A 21,750-nucleotide genomic window follows, 5' to 3' on the forward strand; every position below is an offset into this window, starting at 1 on the left:
TAAGCTTCCCTGGTTACTGACCGACCGAGGAAAGTGCCAAACTATGTTGTTTATTCTAGTCAGTGGGAGGAAACAGAGTACGAAGTAACAAAATACAACTGTTCGCCGACGTCATAATTTGGTGAAGTACAAAAAAATTTAACAGCGCCTGGGGATGAGTAGCTGGTAGACAACGTGGACTAAAGAGTTCAAATAACCATCGTTCTACCCAGCGGAGCATAACCCCGTAATACCAAGATATAACCGGATTTTAATAGTCCTAAGCCCGAAACCTCTAAATTTACAGTGGTCTACTCTGCAGATATGGCACAGTTGGGTTTTGAGATGCCATCAATTTGTGTACGTGTATTCCGTGAAGGAAAAAATGGCGCAATAACCTACATCATCGTGAGTAAATCACACTGTTGGTCAGCACCCATGGTCCAACCGATAATTTTTCAACGATGTTTTGGAATGTTTCGACCTTGAATCTCACTGAAGAGTCGTTGGACGCGCACCGTTCTTTATTTCAGTCAGTGGTGAAACAGGCGCATATATGAGCCCTAGTTGCGAGATACAATCTCGAACCTACAAACAAGTCTTTCCACGAACCGGAAAATTTTCAGTAACACCAGTCCATACTAACAACCATTGCGCTTCCTCAGCAAGCATACTGCAGTGCGCAAAATTCGGTGGCGTGCACTCACTACGAGGCATCCGTCACAAACCGGGCTATAATTCGCTTGTTGAATCGCATCCTGCTGGTCGCGTGATCAAAACATGCGTGATTATCTGCTCGCATATAATGTCCTCTACGTTGTCAGGCTCTAATCAGCTATCGTTAACAGCAGTTTACTTCTAACACCCAACGTCAATTTGTGTTGCATTTTGCCCTAGTATATCGCATCATGATTCAGTTATTCTAAGGCATGACACTCCACTAAAAATACAGATTTACCAAGATAGATATTTTGAATACTTCAGCCGGCCAGCTCCAAACAACTACGCGCGAAATAGAAAACGTGGGTAAAACACTCATCGATTCAGGGTTTCAGAGGCAGTGGCTATGATTTTAAAATATAACTGCCTGCCTGACGTCCGAACAATCGTTCACGTCTGTTTTCTCGTGCCAATCAGCGGTAAGTTTTCCATGTGCCACTTAAACGCGCGCGCTCTCTCTCTCATTGGTCACATCGAGTCGCCTACGCAGACGTCCGAAACACGTGGTCGCTTCCGTTGGTCGATGCAGTCGGCGCTACGGCAATTGACTCGGTGTGCAGTAGGCGAAAATTAAACGTGTGCTACTGCAGTAACGCTGGGAGTCTTGTTAGTTTGGAGAATAGAACTGATCAAATCTCACAGCAATGGATGCTTTCATCGAGGCATTTTATGCCATTGACGTGGACCGTTCGGGTACGTTTATAAGTCATGGTAAACTGCTGAATATTTGGAGTGTGCAATCTTTAGCCCCGCGTCGAATGTAGACATGTGAATTCTATTGCCTTTTACGTTTCCCACTAAGCACACTTGCTGGCGGAATTTGAGGATCTTATTGAAATTAAGATATTATGAGTCTACTTACCAGGTCTGAACCACTGTCTATGGTAGTTTGACGCCACCGAAGATGGAAAATAATCTAGGAGAGTTTGTTTCAATTTGCTCATTGGTTTGAACAATGATTTTTCAACATTCTGGCTCATCAGATGCAAAATTTATTGTTGGACGTAAACTTCGTTACACTGATACACATGTTGCTGTCCACCATGCGGAACATAACTCGCTATTTCTTCTTGAAGGGAATAAGTTAAAAAATTTTCCATTGTTGTGAAATTAAAATAGTCCCCATAAAACCCGTTTGTTTACGGTTCCTGCTCACTTCTGTTAAAGTTGCATAAAGATCAAGCTGTGTTCATAACAGGAGAAGATGGATACTCTCTTAAGTATAAGTGATACACGTGCATAGAAACCCTCCCCAGAGCAGTGTATTATTTCCATCATATCCAAGCAGTCCTTTGTGAAATGGTCCATAATCCCAAGTCCCAAATGTCATATGCGGCGTTTACACAGCATCGTAGTAATTACTTGTAATGTTCCAGGGAAGGATCATGGCCTAGGACATGACTAAGGCCAAATGCTGAGTGGTTGATCTTTTAACATGTTTCCAGTTCATATCATCTGTGAGAAACGACCTGAAGAGAAATCCCAATTGAAAAACGGGGCAAGGCCACAAATTCAATCCTAACAATCTGAAAGTTCAAATCGAACCCAGACCACGGAATTAGGGGGACCATATGACAGCTCCCACATGTGATGCGTTTGAAAACCCAGAGCTGAGATTAGTCTATTGAATGCGCATGAATAAATGAAATACATTTTGGGTGCTTCTTTTCAAAAAGAGCAATTTTCAAGTTGGCATAGAGGTCCTATGGTTAGTTACGTCAACATTCCATACAAGTCTACACATAAACTCGGCTAAATAGATTAGCAGCCAAGCATCGATTTTGAACGCTATGTCATGCTGTCCATGATGATGATGATGATGATGATGATGATGAAGTAGGCCAGCATAAAAACAGTCAGTCTTCCGAGAACATCGTCCACAATATTCTGGCACATATTAATGGTTAAGCCCCTTTAAAAGTAATAAATTCTTAACTGGGCCTCCTTGGTGTGTCTACTTGTGCCCATTCTGCGTAAGTTACGCTTGGTTGATGGTAACGGATTCCAGTTTTGAATCAAGAATGTTAGAACAATTGTGGAATCAAAGTTTGACTGTAGTGCCTCTGGAGAGGTTAGCTTAGCTGTTCAAGACAACCCCTAGAAAACATGGTAGAACCAAATGCTGTGTAATCCTATTAGCACACAAACCAAAACTTTGTCTACAGTTTTTCACGTTCAGCCACGTTCGGTTAGGTCTTGCAGATCGCCAAGACTCTCACGATTTAGAGGCTGAGAGTAATAGAAAAAATACTCTAGAATTCGTAACAAGAAAACAGCCAACACAGATGGAGAGAGTTCGGTAAATATTGATATGAGACGTGATTTGTATGTCTGCATTCAAAAATTAAGTGCATATAAAAGTAAACCATTGAGGTGTTAGTTGCAATTTGGCGCTCATTCTGATCTGTAATGCATACATGGCTTTTTAAAAACCCTGGCATTTTGTACACATCCACGTCCTAGTTTTAGTTAATGAGGGTAGGAATATTGCCGCTGTTTTGCCTGCCACTATCATGCTGAAATTCCATTCTCCTCAACAGTAGCTTGTTTTCTTGCTCTGAGTATTCAATCAAAGGGTTTCCGGTTGAATGTTTGAGCCTCTGACCCCTTGTTTCGAAGCTGAAAGATGTCGGAAATCTTTCCGCTGTCGAAAAGCTTTCAGCGCTCTCTTAGAGGATAGTCACATGTGTGAGCTCTATACTGTCCTTCTTCACTGCTTCTCCACCTGATCAAATATAACTAATTCGCTCTATACCATCAGTATAATTTATCCCCGTGCACTTTTAACGATGACATTTTGTGACACACATTTGGACCATTCATCAAAGCTATTCGGAATTCAGCATGACGGTCACTGTACTTTTGCTTAGATGAATATTCCTTGGGTACGCGGCGATCTGGCCATTACCTTAGCAGTTTCTTGAAATACCGGTAGCTGTGGTGTGTTTAGTTCATGGGGCTTGGTGGCAGTGAACGTGTTCATTCAACCTGGCAGTTATCTGCAACTGTTTCATCACATTCGCCGTTGTGTCGTTCGGTGAGTGGATGCGTGACTCACCCAACCCACGAGGACTGATTCTTTACTCCCGGTATTTACTGACCAAGTTTTTGCATGCTAAATGCCAAGGTCAGCTTGCATTTCAAGTGTCAGCCGACCAAATGCTCGTCGTCATTACGTTTTCAGCGAACAGCAAATCACATCTTTCACTGTTATTCTGAAAGCTGCTGGAATCATTGTCATCGGGTCGTTCAAAATAAGGATACACTGTTGCCAATGAAGTGTCCATACACAGATTTTCGGTCATTGTTTTTTACAGGAAGGTTAGGAAGGTATTCTGACCTTGAATTTCTTTCAAGGTATTTTGCAATAAATTTCAAAAATTCGGCTTCATTTCACGACATTATTATGCAAGATGACAGGTAAAGTTGACCACTTTCTAACTGCATCTTTTACATATTGGAAAACCACAAGAGCTTTCGTATTAGATACCATAAGATCTGTACAGGAGAGAGTCATCCATCTTCAAAAGTATATCATCCAAAACTGTATTCCATCCTTTCGTTCAAATCATAAGAATTTCACTTTGTGCTCACCGGGTTCCAAAACCTCGTTCAAAGTGAATCATCGATTTGAAATTTCTGAGATCTAACTACTGATAATACGATATTAATTTTGACAAGTTGATTTCTCTGAACCTCTGTTATTCATATGTAAAACTTTGCTGTGGAGTTTTCGTCTTTTAAGTGAATCCAATCTAAACAAACGAAAACACATTCAATACGGATTTGACTGTGAGTTCTTCAGGTTCAAATTGGCTTGAGTTACGGGACGAAATTTTCATTAAACATCTTATTTCCTCACAATAACAGCAAACTTATTTGCAAGTTCCATCCTTCTCAAATAGTAGTGTGGCAGTCTTGCTTTCGGGATCATCAAACCCTTCCAACTACTTCCTACCTCACCGGATGAAATAAATTTGAGATTTCAGTCAGGGCAATAAATTTATCTTTCTTGTCCAAATGCTCCTAAAATGTCAACTTACACCATAAGTTATTCGTTCGTACTATGACATTCTAGTTTTCATTCACGGAAGTCACATAATATGAGTTCAAGTATGGTACATTCTTGGTGATGAGCATAAAACCCAAGACTGTCAATGCAGTACGAAGAATCAGTCTACACCCAACTTCGTTTTCCCGACTTGGCCAGTCTCGTTTAGTTCCTCGTCTAGTCGAAGGACTGAAGGACGGTGTTGCAGTAAAAGTTCTTAGCTAACTGAATGGGTCTTTGCTCAGATCCGTTAATTCGTGTGGTGGGTACGCATATAAATCCATTTGATTTTGAATGTCATTTACTATAAGTAGCTAGCTTCATTACCCATTGTTTCGTTTTTTAACTGATCTTTTAGACTGTGTCCAAATCCATTGTTGGAAGGCTTTGATTCCACAAAGCGGTAGACATGAATATAGCTTTCGCTTTAGCCGCACAAAGTGTGACTATTAATCGGTTACTGCTATAGGATAAGCCTATATTTCTGCAGTTCAGCTAATGTGTGACGAGTAAGGAAAAACTTCCCTGGACAAAGTAAATGCCCGCATAGAATTTGACGACCCGCTTCCAAACAGACACTGTCAAAGCAGATATTAGTCGTTATCGCAGAGTGAAAGATCCTTAGCACAATGTAGGCTAGGCTAAGTGCATGTTCACTTGACATCTGCTAGAAGTTATTGACCGCCCTGGTATCTTGGTGCTCTCTTTATTTCTCATAATCCACACACCCCATACAGACAGCATGTTCATGCTTGTGTGACAAGCGGCTATTTTTACGGTTGCAACTTGTTTTTATTGAGCTTAACATCTCGGTATATCTTCCAATGTTGAAAGGACATGGCAAGCAAAACTGGTGAACACACAATTTGGTGTGCACTCCTCAAGAAATGGGCACAGAATTTAGTAGCACGGTTGAAAACGGGAACTTTTTATATCCAGATGAGGAACTTGAAGTTCTAAATATTGATGAGCAGACTAGCCGACTACGTGATAGTGAACTTGGAAATGCGAATTTTATTGTTCAACACTCCTCTCTAGCTGGATGCACTGCTTGAAACGACTTCTATAATGGGGCCACAATGATGGCTGTCCAGAGTTCAACGAAATCTATTACAATCAACTGAGAATGGTTTTCCGTAATTGTGAAGCGGTTCGTCATGAATTGCCAAGTTCAGCTGGATAATAACATATGGTTCATTGCTATCGAATTTCAGGCACCTAAATTCGTACTGACATTCAAGAGTAAGGGGGAGATTCCGTCTCACAGTCCGCGTATAAAGACTGAATCGTACGGCCCTCCAATCTAAATTCAACGTACGTTGATTAAAAATGTGCTGTCATTTGGCAACTACAGTGTCATAATCTTGCGTCAAAAATCTAATAATCTGGTGACGCTTAACGCATTATTAGAACAACAATTGGCCACGGTGGCTTCCTAACGGATAGATTTGCCGAAAAACTTCTTTATCTTCTCAGGTAACAGAGACGAAGTTCGTCTGTGCCCAATAGCCCGTTTAAGTTGCTTCCGAATTTTCAATAGAAATGTTAACAAGGAGCTGAACTGTGAAAATACAGCATATGTTTATGCACTGAGGGGGTTTGACGTAGGACAGAAGGCTGATTACTGAGTTACTCAAAGAATTTGATAAACTCTGATGCGTACGTTTTGTTTTGAACTGCATTGATAGAATGAGTGCCTCGTTAGATAGTTGGCTTTGAATATAGATGTTATGGCATTGTGTAGGTCCAATGAACCTCACAGAGATTTTCGATCAGAGTATTCCAAAGTCTTTGTCTGGATTGATTTGTGAAGGTCCGAGCTATACAAGAAGGGGGAAGGAAAATTGTTTTGGAATCTCCAGAATTGGGTTTTGTAGATGTTAACGGGAGTAGCAACGCCAGCAGTTTTCAAGGGCGAATTGCTGATTGTCGCAAGGGGTAGTAGGTACTCTACTGGACTCAATAGGTGAGTCAGAGGGGCATGATTTTAGAGGAGGAAATTTGCCCGGTTATAATATTCGTTCAAAATAGTCCTGATATAAGACAAGCTGTGTCATCGGAAAGATTTTCACCTCGAGTCTCACTCAGTGTGCTTTTCCGTAACACTGAACAGATAGGTCGAGGCTGTACTGTACCGCAGTGCAGTTCTCCGCGTGATAAGCTGACAGTAAAGACACAGAAGCTATCCATATAGTGTCAGAATACTTATTGGATATGACAAATTTCGATGGAGGTTTCATTCTGTCAATGAATCCAATCTACGTTAAGAAGCCGATAAACCTCACTACCGCTGTTTCCTCTTTTGTGGGAATCATAATTATTGTACATTTTATGGAACTTCCAGAAGATTCGAACCCACAGCTAGTGGTTTGATTGCTTAAACGCTCGACCATGAGCTGCTGAACAGATGGTGCTTAGACTGTGACTCTTACCGAAAGCGGAACTTCTTAACCTCATAGCGTTTGAAGCTATGTGGTCACATGTATTTAACTGCTTTACAAGTTACCGGGTGCGTGATCCACAAACCCACTTACTAGACTAGACCCGAGAGTTTGCATTCCAACAGTGCTGATTTAAAAATAATTTAATTTCCTAACCACTGTATTGGACCCAGAACCTGTAATATATCTTGCACGCGCGTTGGATTGACGCATTGTGAAGTCCCTCTTTTTGCGGTCTCTGCAAGTGCAAACAAAAATCCTTTGTTTCACAAGATCGCCTCTGCTAACGAAATTGTCCTCTGCCTTAATCCCTCCAATCAAAACGGGGTGACTAAGTCGGGTGCTACAACTTGTAGAAGCATCCATCTGAGGCAACTGTATGACACATTACAAATGTCTACATCAAAGTTGTCTATTTAGCGTTCTCACAATGCACGCAGAGTTTTAACCAAGATTGATGATACCGAGTTGCTTCCCTATGAAATCTTTAAGAAGCGCTTGTGTTCAAGTTCAGGCTTAACTACAGAGTGTAAAGTTGTTCCTCCAATGAGATGCTTTGCTTTAGATCGTAATGTCAAGAAGAAAAATCGCGGGTTGTTCTGCGCTTATCCATTTCCTCACTCCGACATATTTATGGTGGAGTATCGAATGGGAAGCTGTAGGTTTTGAACAAACTCCCCGTAAACGTCTCATTACTATTTATTAGTTCACCGGTTCTCAGTGGGCACAGTCCAAAGTCGACGAATCTTTTTGTAATAGCAGACGATTCTAACATTATCCGGCTGAAATCAATCAGCCAATTAGAAACGCTATCCGATTTGACTACACTTCGTCAACTATGAAAACTATCCGGCCACAGTAGGTGTTGTTCGCTTAAAACACTCTATGTTCCTCTTCTAAACGTGGATTCTTGATGTAGTACTTTTCTCCTTTATCCCCAATAATCATCCGTCTGACTTATTCAGTAGGTGTTGTTTCCCACGCTGCAGAGAGTATGCCATTTCTTCAGAGCTAAACCGGTTGATATTAGAGAAACAAAAGAGCATCCACTTCAGACTTATGTCTGCAGATAGACAGGGGGATATTTGAAGTAAATCTTGCGGTAGTGCTCAAAACTCAGGCATGGTGTTTTTCAAGATATTTAGTGTTACACCACCTGTTTTTTATATCAGCCGTAGAGAACTGTTTGCAGCTCATGGCAGCTTGCTACCGATCATCTGTTGTCTGCCTGTCGGTTCAGGTGTGCGAATGCTCTTCACTTCACCTGCTTAAACCAACATGAGGCTCTAGTGTTGTGTGTGTAGTTCATTGCAGTTTTTGAAGATAAATCAGTTGTTCAATACGTTTTTATGGAATATTCACCTGGGTTTATTGAAGCATACCGTCGGTTTCCGCAGAATGAGGTTGAATCTATGGTTATTCCCCCAAATTCATCAGCAGACCAATCGATTTTTCCCTACTTCACTCGTGTTACATAAATCACATAAATCTAAGCCAGCAATATACTTTTTATTTGTGAAATGACACGCCTCAGGATGCAACTTCCCAGAAAAGCTTAATATATTAATATCTACTCACTTTCATCCTCCCTAACGTTTTAGGCATTTACACGTTTTCTTCCCCCACTTCATTTGCTGTAGTGCATTTGCGATTACTTCGCATATTCAAGCTTCGCTTATTTCTGGTGATCGGAGGCTTTTGTAACCCGGGATTAGGCTTTAAACTGGTTTTACCATTTGGTTGAAAATATCTTGTGACGTCATTCATCTCACCTCAGATACATTGTGTGCTGATATTGTGCAAAGTTTTTGCTGATAGTTCTGGGTCTGCAAACACCTGATTCCTTGCCACACTCAAAGAAGAGGGGTTTCTAATGTGCGTGTTAACTCGCTTTTTCACACCACACCACCCCCTGCTTTAATTCCTACTTCAAATATGGTGTGTGGCTAATAGAAAAGAATTTGAGGAGGATTTTTGTGGTGTATAAAATTATGCACATTTTATAGCTTATTCAGAAAATCTCAATAGGTAACGCAATTATTTCGTCCAATCTGTGGATTCTGTTGCTCCAAAGCAGTCAGGCAATTTTAAATGTGATTCGACCTAGCTCTTGGTATGCCGTATCTTACTCAGTGCAGTTAACATTCCAATTATGCCTCAAAGCTAGTAACCTCTGAAATTCAAAGAATGTTCCGAAATGTACTACACTCTATATGACACAGAATTCGAGGAACACACGAAAGTATCATCTTGTTTTGGTTCAAACCACCACCGCTACAAAATATACTTGTATTATTTTTGGTATTGTTTTATTACTGCTACATTGGTCGTCCACGCTTTTGTATTATCAAGCCTCAAGAGGTTTGAAAATCATTCCTTACAGTTCATGAAATCTTTCTAATTTTTATTAATGGTACGTAGACAAACACTGCTCAGTAAATAACGAAGTAAAAAATAGATAAGCATGCAGGATCATTCGTCCTGAGATGCAAAGGAGTTATCAGGCGCGAAATATGTTCAACACTATTCTTAAGGTACACGCCGATACCGGCATCTTCAGTAGGTTACTATGGAAGCACTCTTGGAAAACCATCTGAATGTTAAAATAGACACTCAAAATGATGAAGTGAACAGATCGTAATAACAGATCGTAGTGAACAACAAAATCTCAAGACACTTTGGTGTTTTTAAGAATTCATGTTCCTTTATTGAGTTTTTTTCTGATTCACTAATGTACTAACATCTGGGTTTAAGTTCTGCTACAGAATTCGAGTAGGAGAGATAGGTGAGAACCATGTCACTTGAATTACCCTCAGGCTCAGTCGAACTTTCCGGGTAAAATTATCAGGCAAAATGAGTATTGTAGTTTAGTGGGGTATTAGAGTTCAAACAAAATGTGCCGGCGAGCCAACCAATAAGCAATAGGTTTGGGACTCTTCAGGCTTCTTAACTCTGTGCCAGTAGCACGAAATCTTATGTACATACAGTCAGGACGGCACGAGTCTGAACAAACTGAAGTAACCGGTTACCAGTTGCTCATAATACTTCCTCTACAGCTGATTAGTTCACCGTAAGATCGCTTTACATTACGTAGTGGTCAACGAACGAGCCATGCAATGACTAATTTCCTGCGTCAGATATAAACAACATCACAACAAAAGTACACTGTTCATTGGAGACTGTTTCTTAAGCCTAAGTGCGATCTAACGATCTATCCTGTGACGTCGACCTTTACAACATAACTGGAACTTCCTCTCTGAACCACTTTCCTCTATGTTTATTACAAAACAACCAATGAGTGACGAATAACCTATCGTTTGCCGTGCGATAGAATATCCAGTCTGAACGACCGTTGTCCACTTAGCAAACAAGTCGGTCAGCAACCTTGAAACTGACTAGGATGTTTTTCCCCAGAGTGTATGAGCGGAAACGAAATAGGAGGAGCAGAAGAGTAGGAGAAATGCGTTTCTTTTTTCTGACATCATTTAGGAGCCAAATGCCTTATCCTAGTGTAAGTTAATCCCTCTGCTGGTCAACATCTAGTAGTCTGGCTTTCATCTGCGTAGAATGTTTCTTCATTTTGAAGTCTCTTGGGACAATTATATGATGCACACTGCCGGTAATTTCCGGTCGCAGTGGAACAGACACAAGGCACATGTGCGTGTTCCATCTACCATTATTTTCTGCTCAAATTTAATTCACAATTAGGGGTTTCCTTTGATCCGATTTAGAAGCAACCAAACATGACCAGCATTTTTAATCAAGATTTCATCATCTCCGTGGTGCCACTTTATGCCAGAAAGCCAAGAAGCATCTTACGACTGATTAAGCTTTGTTGTGCGACGCACGTTCTACCTAAATCGGGGAGTTTTGAACCCGTGATCTTTGGGCCTCGAGCTGCTAAACAGAGTTGTGATTAGCTTTCCCATAGGCAGGAAATAGCGCCACTCATCTCCTAGCCACAGAAACCATGTCAGATAGCCACATATTGAGTGTCTCCTCTGGTGAAGATATCTCAGGGTGAATTTTCTCATATCTTGTAAAAACCCTCTTTTCGGAATCATTTATAAATTGGTATCGGGACTGTTATTATTAGGAATCGCATTTAAAAACTCAACAGGTGATTTCCCATGCAAATTTGCACCAACTTGGTTCCCGATATTGTTGGGCTTCGCCAACACCACTCACAAAACTGTTATACGAAAATTTTGGGGCGGCTAACGGTTTTCGGAGGTAAACGTCGATGTGATTAGTGTGTAAATAGTTGTTGTTTGGAAACAGTCGTCTTCCAGATGGCTAAAAATGTTTCATTCGGATAGAGAATGAAACAATTAAACTGGTTTAGGATGCCGTTTTACGGGTTGGATGGTAACAGAAAAAGCTTCTATTTTCTGTGTTTAACATATTACACATTTAGGGTATCCTTTGGATCCTGTATGAATGAGTCAGTTTTACATGTGGTGACATCGCCTTCTGAGTCAAGCGATTATTTTCAACTCAAAGTTTTCAGCCTGCACCCAAAGAAGTCTCAACAAGCGCGGATTCGAAAATGACGATGTAGCAAAATGGAACTGTGAACAATCAGCCCAAAGTTGTCTTCATTCCCTGGGTTAATATGATTTCTAACCAGGATTGCCGTGCTAAATAAATGTAATAAAAAGCAGTCAGTCTGAACTATTGGGCGAAAACATTATTTTTGAGAGCACAGTTTGAATATTGATCACGGTATTTAGAGAATTCTCTTGAGCTTCACAGCTCCGCAGCTGCTTACGGACTGCCACCACAAGGAATGCAAAATTGAAGCAGGCTTTCAAAAGTATGCTAGCTAGCTTTACTTTTTTAGCGCAACATAAAATACTGAACAACGACTGCATCCAATTAGTTGTGTGAACAGCAGACGTGCCACTCGATGCGTCATGTGCTTTCCACACATTTTCACAAATTCACAGTCCACTAACCAATGTGTCGAATTTGGTTAAGGCATCAGATTAGATCGCTAATAATAATTATAAGGGTTGTTGTGATAGGATAAAATAAGTGTTATCGAAATGAAACGGCATTGTTGGTTGACAATGGCCAATCATGCAATGTCGGATCCGTGACAGGCTCAGTACGTGATTTCATCTTTCGGGTACACGGATGCAGCATTCGAGATGCCTTCTTTACTGTTCCTTTCCTTGGTTGTCGCACTCCCTAGCCAAATATTCGGTGGGGTCATTCATTTACACCTGCATCTGAACATCCAAGATCGGTTTTACAATACACCCATTTTTCATAATGGAAATTGTCAGGAATTGGTTAATATCTTCCAAACAATCGTACAAAATGACTATTTGATGGCTCATTAAATTTAGAGTTTCCTGAAGGCTTGTCTGCGCTGAATGAATTGTGTGCAATTTAGACGCCTTTAATATTAGACAGAGTTCTGGAGCAATCCTACCACATTCACCTAGTAGGTCTTCGTCTAGAAAAAAACTACGTGGAGAAAAGTGCGTGGGGTGCTGTCGCAAGTGACCATGTTCTTTCAAAACAACGTGTTGGCTACTACAATAGATAGCCAGATTATTTGGCTATCATCAAATACAATAAATACTACACCATTGGAGTAAGCCTATACAGGCTGGTATTTATGAATTACCAATGTTCATTTAGTGCTACCTGGGTATGAAACTGAGGTCTCCGAATACACGTTGACAGATTTTGACGAGTAGTTCCCCGTCAAAGTTCGTTTGAAAAGCCAAAACTAGGTTATCTGCATTTCATGTTGGAATGACCGGAGTAACTATGTCGATTTGAATCGAGGCTCTGAGCGACTACAGCAAACTCAAAAGGCACGTTTTGTGTTTGCACATTGGAGTTTGCTTGTTTGTTTTTACAAGCCTTGGTACAGTCCACATAAAAACTGAGCACACGTTGCGATTGTGACTGCTCTGTGCGATGCCGTTTTTTCTACACCAGTGAGCTCTCTGACGCACATATGCTCCACACGAGGTGTGTAGCATGATGAATCGATTGGAAAATAAAGTGCTTGGGTGCTTGCTTGCTAACGCTAAAAATCGTCCTTATTTTAAGCTCATTGTTTCCAGATGTTCAGAGTAGTTTGAAACGTGCATAGGTTGTCAGGCTATTTTATTAGTGGAATTCTTCCAGATATCAGACCTCAGGCGGAATTGAGAGAAGGTGTTAGCCACAACGTTTTATTTGTAGCATTTGTAGCCCAGAACTTCCCTGTCAGCAGAAATAACAAAATAAACAGGAGTAAAAAGACTACTTGAAAGCAGATGTGATTCAATAAGAAAAACTAAATGAATTCTTGCGGGTATCGTGAAGGTTCCGAACGTTGACTGTGTGTTTCTTTTATGCAAGAAAATTTCTAGTTAATCACACTACTAATGTGCCACTAGTTCAAACCGGTCTAAAGTTAATTTTGGATTGCGATCGGTAAGCTTTGCGAATGAAAACGAAGGTGCATGTCCTTTCGCTGCAAAATATAAGTTACACACTCATGGGAGTTGTCAGAGGGGAAGATTTCACGAGGTGAATTTCTAATTTTCAAAAGCACAGTTTAGCCACATAGCAACTGCTGTCTACGTACAAATGGGTGAAAATAAAGTGCCAGAACAATGGAATTCTCGACTTGGTTGCTACGGCTGCGTTCTCATCTACGTAAATCATATCCACTGATGACTTAGTAACAGGCAGTGAGGTGATAGACCATAAGTAGAATACGCCAGTGATATATTCAGAAGCTTTGACGGATAACAAGAGTCAGAGTCGAAAATGTACCTAACAATGAACCTGTTTGTACCTGTGTCCGAGGGAGCTTCAGTAGGCTACGAGGACTCAACAATGACGTCAGTAGAACTGTTGCTTAGGCGTGACGATTTGAAGATGGAGAAAGTTAGGCTACCTGAATCCAACGTTGTAAACCGATGAAGCTAGAAGGCTATAACCAGTTTCCTTATTGGTTTTTATTCAAAAGTCTAGATCTGACGTAGCTGTAAAGCTGCTGGTCATGTAACTACTAAACTCTCAGAGGATTTTGCTCCTAAACTATTCGGTCAACTGAAAAGGAGCCACCCACTTAAATTCGATATGATGGTGATAGGCAAATATGCTCTAAGTCCGACAATGGTCACAGGTAGGTAGGAGATATCGGAACTGGAATGTCAATGATAATCAGCATCACTCGCTTAACTCCGTAGCCGAGTGGTCTGTAATGCTCATACACGCTCCCCCTGTCGGCTGAAAGTCCAGTTGAATGAAACTGGTGGCCGAATGACCAGAGCTTTCGTAGTGTCGGGCTTGTTTATCTAAAGCCTTTGAGTTGTGGAACCAGGCGATTTTGCGGCATATTTATTTCATGTATAGGACATTTTGGTGAAATTTCGTTAGTTGTCTGCTACAGATGTCTCCGAAACTTTGTGTTTTTCTTTATCCCTATTATTCTTCGTGAGCGAGTAAATTTGGTTTTGTCTGGAGCCTAAATATTCCTGTATTGGAACTATGATAATTGCTGAGCAAATTTTTGTCCAAGAGTCGTTCGGCGGAAACAAAGATAGCTATATGAACCTTGCCCAGAATCGCAGCATCACGTTTTTCAGTCACATAGACCAGTGTACCGGTAATAAGAGATGTAGGATGGAGCAACCTTTCCGTGACCTACTGATAACTTCACTCATTCAGGTGAAGTTTCAATGATGTTACCTCGACTGGCAGTGATATGTTTGCAACCAAACAGCCTAATTCTTGAAACACACGCGGAAGTTCGTTCTGGTAGCTTTGATTAACATATGCGTCGGCCAGTGTACAGATGGCTAATTCAAACATCTGCATTTTATGCTCCACTAAAAGCCACGAAGAAAGCCGGCGTCGAAAAAGTGAGGGGTGAATATTGGTGCATGTATTCGGGAATCAGACACGATCGACTATTGATTCCTACATGTTGTTGGCTTGATTCTCCTAACGACTCATTGATTGGAACACTACATGGAAAAGTAAACTAATCGTCCTAGACGTTTGTACTCAATCAAAAGACAACTCTTTAATGAATGTTCGTCAATGTCAGTGTCTTCCGAATACGTCTGTTCGTTGTACAACAGCAGTGTTCACATTCTGACATGGATTCAGTGGATTGTGGTCATTCTGCAGGTCACCAGTAGGATCCAAGTCGGCGTCCTCTACGTTATTTTAGGCGTAAATTTATACCCCATCGTGACCGTGTGCAACCTCCTAATTTTGGAAACTTATATGAATCACATCTCACACACCACTAGTTCTTCAATAAAAATTTGCCAAAGAAAATAAAATAACGGGACGAATGGTTTCCAGTTGAGAGCCACGACTTACCCAAGCATTTGAAAATGCCGACAACAATATAGGTTTCCGAATCTATACATCTCGTACTCTTGAAGAGGGAATATCACAACCACATCGCCCGTTTTACTTGGTCTGGATTCACGGTCAACATCAGTATCATTACCCATACGTCAGCCTTAGATCTTAGATCTTCCAGAAGATCAGTCTTAATAACAAAGCGATATGTATATTAATGTTTTCGGGATCCCGTTATCAGGTTAATACATAACTAATGATTAAAATATTAGCGAAAAATGAAATATTTCATTTTTTGCCCCTATTTTAACCATTAGATATATACTAACATAATGACGAGATCTCGAAAATATTAGTGTTATTCACTGCGTTCTTTTTTAAATCTTGGGGATAGTTAAACAGGTGAGATTTCAAAATAACAGTGGATCGACCTACTATACTTGATTGTTAATTACGGTGTCAACATAATCTGATTGTCAAATAGAAGTAAAATATGAAATTTCGACGCAAAAGTAGATGCTTTCGAATGACCTTGACGACAGAATTTGATGACCACCGAGCAGTCCGCAAGTTAATTCACCTGTCGTAAGAGCAATGTGACTGAGGAAATTTTGCTTTGTCGGATCCCAATGAAATCCACCTACAGAACTGCCCATCTATTAGATATTCATGAGAACATTCCACTTCCTTATCCTACACAGAAACAATCACTCTTGATGAGCTAAGGGATTATATGGAGAAGAACAACATGGACCCAGCGTTTATTGAAGTAAGCTTAAAACATTTTCTGATAGTGTTTTGCGTGGTTTTGAACGAGCACCTAGAATATACAACTGTTTAAAGATTTTGTAGATTATTTGTTGTCTTGTGACACCCAGATCAGTAGTCTACTATAAAAACAACCGCCATCAACTTCTTCACCGTTATTCACTGTAAAAATCATGTACCTGATGTAAAGTGGTCATAGCTATCACAGCTTCGTGATGATCTATCTTCTCTTTTCCTTATAGCGCTGGCAGGAAATATTCGACCCAGAACATACCGGTTCCATCACCTTGAATACGTTTTGCGAAGTATTGGGACTGGAATTAAATAACATGTAGGTGAACCGATAGGACTGTATGTAATATTGCAGTTCCCCCAATGTTTTGATGTATTGTTCGTCCGCTTCTCGCAATCTTCGCGTGAATGTCTAACAGAGGGCACAATTCAGACTCATACGAAACTGGAATGTAAGTATGAATTACAAATAAGGAAAAGCAGTTGGGTAGCGCATTCCTTACTCCACGTGATGAGTGATGACTTTGTTGCGTATTTTATCAAATTGTTCTACCCCGTAGAACGGTCTATCAGTAATTTACCAATCTTAATTTGCCCCATGATTGATGATAGCTTTTTCTACCAGTACTCAACCACAATATATTTTCGTGGCTGGCTATGATATTTTCTTCCAAAATGAAGTTACCACACAAGGAGACGTATATTACCTTCCGTTGTTGAGCAGTGTTTCTCCAAAGCGTTCGTTTTGATGGTTTTTTTGGTGTACTCTTGATTGGCAAACTGCAACAAATCGAATCATTAAGGTATTTCTCCGTGATAAGGATTTTAGTGATCTCCGTTTAAGATGTACTTGCCTGACGCAGCTCATATGGAGTTCATAGAACTCCAAATTGAAGATTCGTCTTTCCGAGCTATGCGATAAGCAGAAAATTTTAGGTCACCTGCTTCGACATAACTTGTTTTGGGGAGATCAGCAAACTCATCACTCAAAAATAAGCCAAAATGGTGAGAATAATCTACTTGTTTTCAAATGGTATGGAGTGGCACTTCCTTGAGAAGCGTGGTTTGGGAGTTGATACTCTCGGATCAGAGTCTAAGGTGAAAGCCCACGCAACAATGCAATTTTATGTTAACGTACACACAAAAATACACGCCATTTGTGGAATTTAAAGGGTTGGTAAAATGATTACGAACTCTAATTACCTAATGAGCATGGAGGACTGAATATAATAGATACGGCATCCGTTCTTTAGAAGTTATCCATTATAACTACCAGCTCGATTATTTCCGATTTTCGTCACTTTCGATTACTTTCATTTTGATTAGGTAAAACAACGTGAATTAAGTAAAAGCAGATTCAAGGAGGTAAGTCAGGGACCAATGCAAATAGGTGCGGTAAACTTCTGGAATATTACTGACAAAAATACCGAACTTAGGTGTGCCTGTCTTTGTAGCTTCCCGGTCAGGATCACAGAAACACTAATTAACAATCATATTTGATGAAAATGAAATTTCAAAGTTTTTGGTAGGAATAGGACTTGAATTGAATCCTTTGGGAGGTCGAATTATGTTAGGGTGGAATCTGCCAGTACGCATACCCCTATTTAGATAGATTCAAAGCGCTAAAGGTTTGAACATCTATCATACACTGTTTTATGAGCTGTATCATGTGAATATAGTTTTCTCATCAAGTAGGTCACCATTTATTTTTGATCCTTTACAGACGTGGACAATTTGATGCGGCGGAGTCAGTGAAACACTCTGCGTCCAAACAGAATGACAATGACGAAGAACTAGAGCGGTCTCCACCACCACAAAATGGTAAACTGAGGCAGGATGACAAAGATGTGGAGCAAGCACGCCGCAAGTCATCGGAAAATGCTGACGAACTCAACACGTGGTTAGAGCAGAAAGAGCCAAGTTCGGTAGCTTTTGTAAATGGGGATACGTCAAAACAGATTTCTGGTGAATCATTTGACAAGATACAAGTGGATGAAACCGCTCCGTTTTCGGCATTGCGTAACGGATCAGATGACACACAGAAAAAATTCACTGAGAATGGTTCGGGGTGTGGAAACGGATACGAAGAGATATCGGTGGATATCGCGGAGGACCTGAAAACTGCCATTGTCCGTTATGCGATAGAAGGGTTAGGCCAGCACCAAGAAGACCGCGTATGTACATCACAGATCTGTCTTTCGTGGTATCCTTACTTCAGCGCGAAGGGGGATAGTATAGCTCACTTGCTTTTGTTAGTGGTGTCATGAGTGTCATTATCACTTTCTTTTCGTCAAAACAAATCTCTGAATATTAGAGGTGCGGAAGCTGTATATGAGTCTTTCCCTCTTAGATAAACCGATAGGGCTGCAGACTGCTGTAAAATGTTCAGCTCGGTCAGCGGCACTATCCCAAAAATCATGCACCATGAGGTATTTGGTTTCGTTGTCACTGCGATAGTAAACTAAAACAGGCGACTCAGATGACCATTTAAACCACTCTCTGAAGCGCCGCACCGAATGTTCAGAACGTTTTCTTACATTAGTTACCGGTTTAACATCAGCTGCGTATGTAGATTTGCTAGTATGCTTTTGTCCATCATCTGTGGTGTTGAGACATCTTGTAGTTTTCCCGTGTCTCTGAGGAAAAAGCATCATTATTTTCCGGAACTCGCTAACACAAGCTTAAACTGCAAAGTTTTCTGGTGCTGCTGGCGACCTTGAATTATAAGGCCAACTACTTAATTTTTCGTACATTGTCTGGAGATAGGTGATCATCTGTTGAGCAAGCAGATACGTTTTCTAGCAGACAGTCATTGTTATACTGCTGGTTGTGAAAATACCAGTGTCTGTGAGATCAATTTGTCCATGCTTAGGCTGGCCAAGGTGGGAACTATGGTGGCGTGAATTACGTATTTTGTCTGATTGGATACTACTGTCAGAGGTCTATTTTCATCACCACAGCAAGTGGTTACAGGGCCAAAATTACAGACTACGGGCACGTCGCCCGTCATCAGATGGTTGTTCTGACTCCCAAGCGGCTATGTGATACAGCGACGTCAGAGTTTTACTGCCTCGGAAAGAGTCTGGTAAATTGGTAAATTGTTTTGGTAAATTAGTAAATTGTTTTTTCACTTCAGCTTAAAATTAATGGCTGCCCTTGCACCCTCTGCCCATTAACTCAAAAAAATTCTGACAACAAAATGGCTTGATTACCCAAGAATAGACGCAGCGGAGTCTCTTGAAAGTCACAGAGGGAGTTTTGGAGCAGCTCTTCTAGAGGAAACTAGGTGGTACGTAACCCGGAAGTTGGAGTCTCCCGACTCAATGCATCCCCGAAAACCTGTTCAAAGCGGTTGCTGGTGGCCACATATTAACACTTTAACAGCAGCTTATGTAATCTTGAAAAGAAGCCGAGGTTGAATAGATGTGCTGAAATGAGGTGAGAACGCAAAACGCGTGAGCGAAAAGGAAACACTAATGGATTGTGAGCTTTTAGAGTTTGTAATAGGTTCCGCATCTAAAACGGTAGATTTCATGTTGTCGTGTGCGTTTACACGCGTCAAAGAAGCGGATGTCACTCATGACTCGCATTAGTGTGCAGCTGATGGTATACATTTTAGTAGTGCGATGGATTTGTGATGGTGGAGTATCACCCGGCTGACCAAACCGAAGCTGGACAATTTCTTTGGAATTTCAGTTGGAGTCATGCTTTGATGAAAGTGTAAGCAAACTGACCAAAGCAGACACTTTACAGTTCACTGAGGTTTGAGAACAGGGGTCAATTTATACGCGTTTCGATTGCGAAGTAGATTTCGAGGACGTACACACAAAAGCCACGTACGCCAAAGAATGTCTTGACCGCTTGCTTCAATGAGTATTTTTATTTAAACACACAAAGTTTTGTATTTCAGTAGGTAGTCGGGGAGAAAAGTGTCTAAAGTTACAGAACACTCGCTTGATAGTCCTGATTCAATGATTCTGGAGAGTGACCCCAAAGTTCGAAACATTTGACATGTGAATCTATCTTATCAGAACTCACCTATGTTTGCGCTTAGATTATATCTCTGATAACAGGATATGCAAATCGAACGTGTTACCACCATTTCATCATTATATACTGTGGAACACTTGAATTATCGTGCCTTAAGGGGATTAAGTTTTGTCGCATTTTTGCACGGAACGCACTCACCAAGTGCTTTGGTTGTTCAATCCAATGACTAGCGCGTAGGATCTTCTCCCCAGGCAACGTCACAATTGTTTCACACTTCTCGGCAACTTTTGATGGATTGTAGTTGGTGAACATTTCGGTCGGTTCAACTGACCAAAAACATTCAAATGGTGGCTATGCTCCTGTCGTCAAACAGCGTGAGCTCTTAGAAATAAGAATGATGCGGGCCGATGCTGCTGAACAATTTAGAACATCTACCAATTGCATGATAAATCTAATGCAGAGAAGTTTTGCCCAGCCTCACACCTTTTACTGCTGCAGACCAAGTGGGCGAACAATTTAATCTACCAATTGCATGATAAATCTAATGCAGAGAAGTTTTGCCCAGCCTCACATCTCTTACTGCTGCAGACCAAGTGGGCGGGCCGACTGAACAATTTAGAACATCTACCAATTGCATGATAAATCTAATGCAGAGAAGTTTTGCCCAGCCTCACACCTTTTACTGCACTGCACCAAGTGGGCAGTATATATATATATAGATATATATATATATATATATATATTCTTAGTGGAACTGTAAAAGTTTATTAAACAATTCCACATTGGTATGGTTTTTCTAAATGACAGTTATGAGATGACGCTTTGCTTCCACTGCCTAAAGTACCTCAATTAAGAAGAAACAAGTGTTCCCTCTTTGCAATCACCCTCCAAACGACCGCTTCTATGTATTAAGCGAATAGCTCTCCGGTCGGGCGATTTGTCGAATATTTATTCATGGACATCTTGTCAAGGCGTTGTTTTGCTGAAGATTGCATATCAATAAATTTACGGAAGCGCTGTCTCCAGAGGTTACCCAACTCTACCGCATATTCACGGGCTTTTCAAGGGACTTGTGGCATTTTAACATAAAGTGCATTACGAATGTCTTTCGACTTCGAAAACTGACAACATACACATGACATACGTCTCCACTTTAGGGAATATTCTGAACTCATTCACTAGCAATATTCTAACGAGTTGTCTGATGCACTTTCCAATCCACAATGTAGATTCAACTGCCTTAAAGCGGAAATATTCTAACCAACCTTACTTTACATGGTATGTCGGGTTACTTAGTCCAAATTTTCACCATTTTTGTGGTGAAGTTGGCTCTTCTTTACACACTCTTTCACTGGACCCTTCATGCAATGGTCACAGTGAACAGCTGCATACTCTTATCATGCACGCTAGGGTGGTCATTGTTATGAGTGTTGAGTTGGCATTGACACAGACAAG

At 40.8% G+C, this 21,750-nt stretch overlaps 1 protein-coding gene across 1 annotated transcript in view; it reads left to right on the forward strand.

Moving 5' to 3' along the window:
• Positions 1 to 1,237: 1,237 nt before the first annotated feature.
• The window catches only part of T265_05908 (hypothetical protein), a gene marked incomplete at both ends in the record, with an annotated part of 25,110 nt that continues 4,597 nt past the window's right edge, over positions 1,238 to 21,750 (forward strand). The window contains 4 exons of the mRNA XM_009171043.1: positions 1,238 to 1,392; positions 16,200 to 16,294; positions 16,536 to 16,624; positions 18,029 to 18,479. Of these exons, the coding sequence (XP_009169307.1) occupies positions 1,344 to 1,392; positions 16,200 to 16,294; positions 16,536 to 16,624; positions 18,029 to 18,479 (684 nt within the window). The remainder of the gene's footprint in view (positions 1,393 to 16,199; positions 16,295 to 16,535; positions 16,625 to 18,028; positions 18,480 to 21,750) is intronic.

Source organism: Opisthorchis viverrini (genome assembly GCF_000715545.1).
Source record: "Opisthorchis viverrini unplaced genomic scaffold opera_v5_115, whole genome shotgun sequence".
In the NCBI taxonomy this organism is placed as follows: domain Eukaryota; kingdom Metazoa; phylum Platyhelminthes; class Trematoda; order Opisthorchiida; family Opisthorchiidae; genus Opisthorchis; species Opisthorchis viverrini.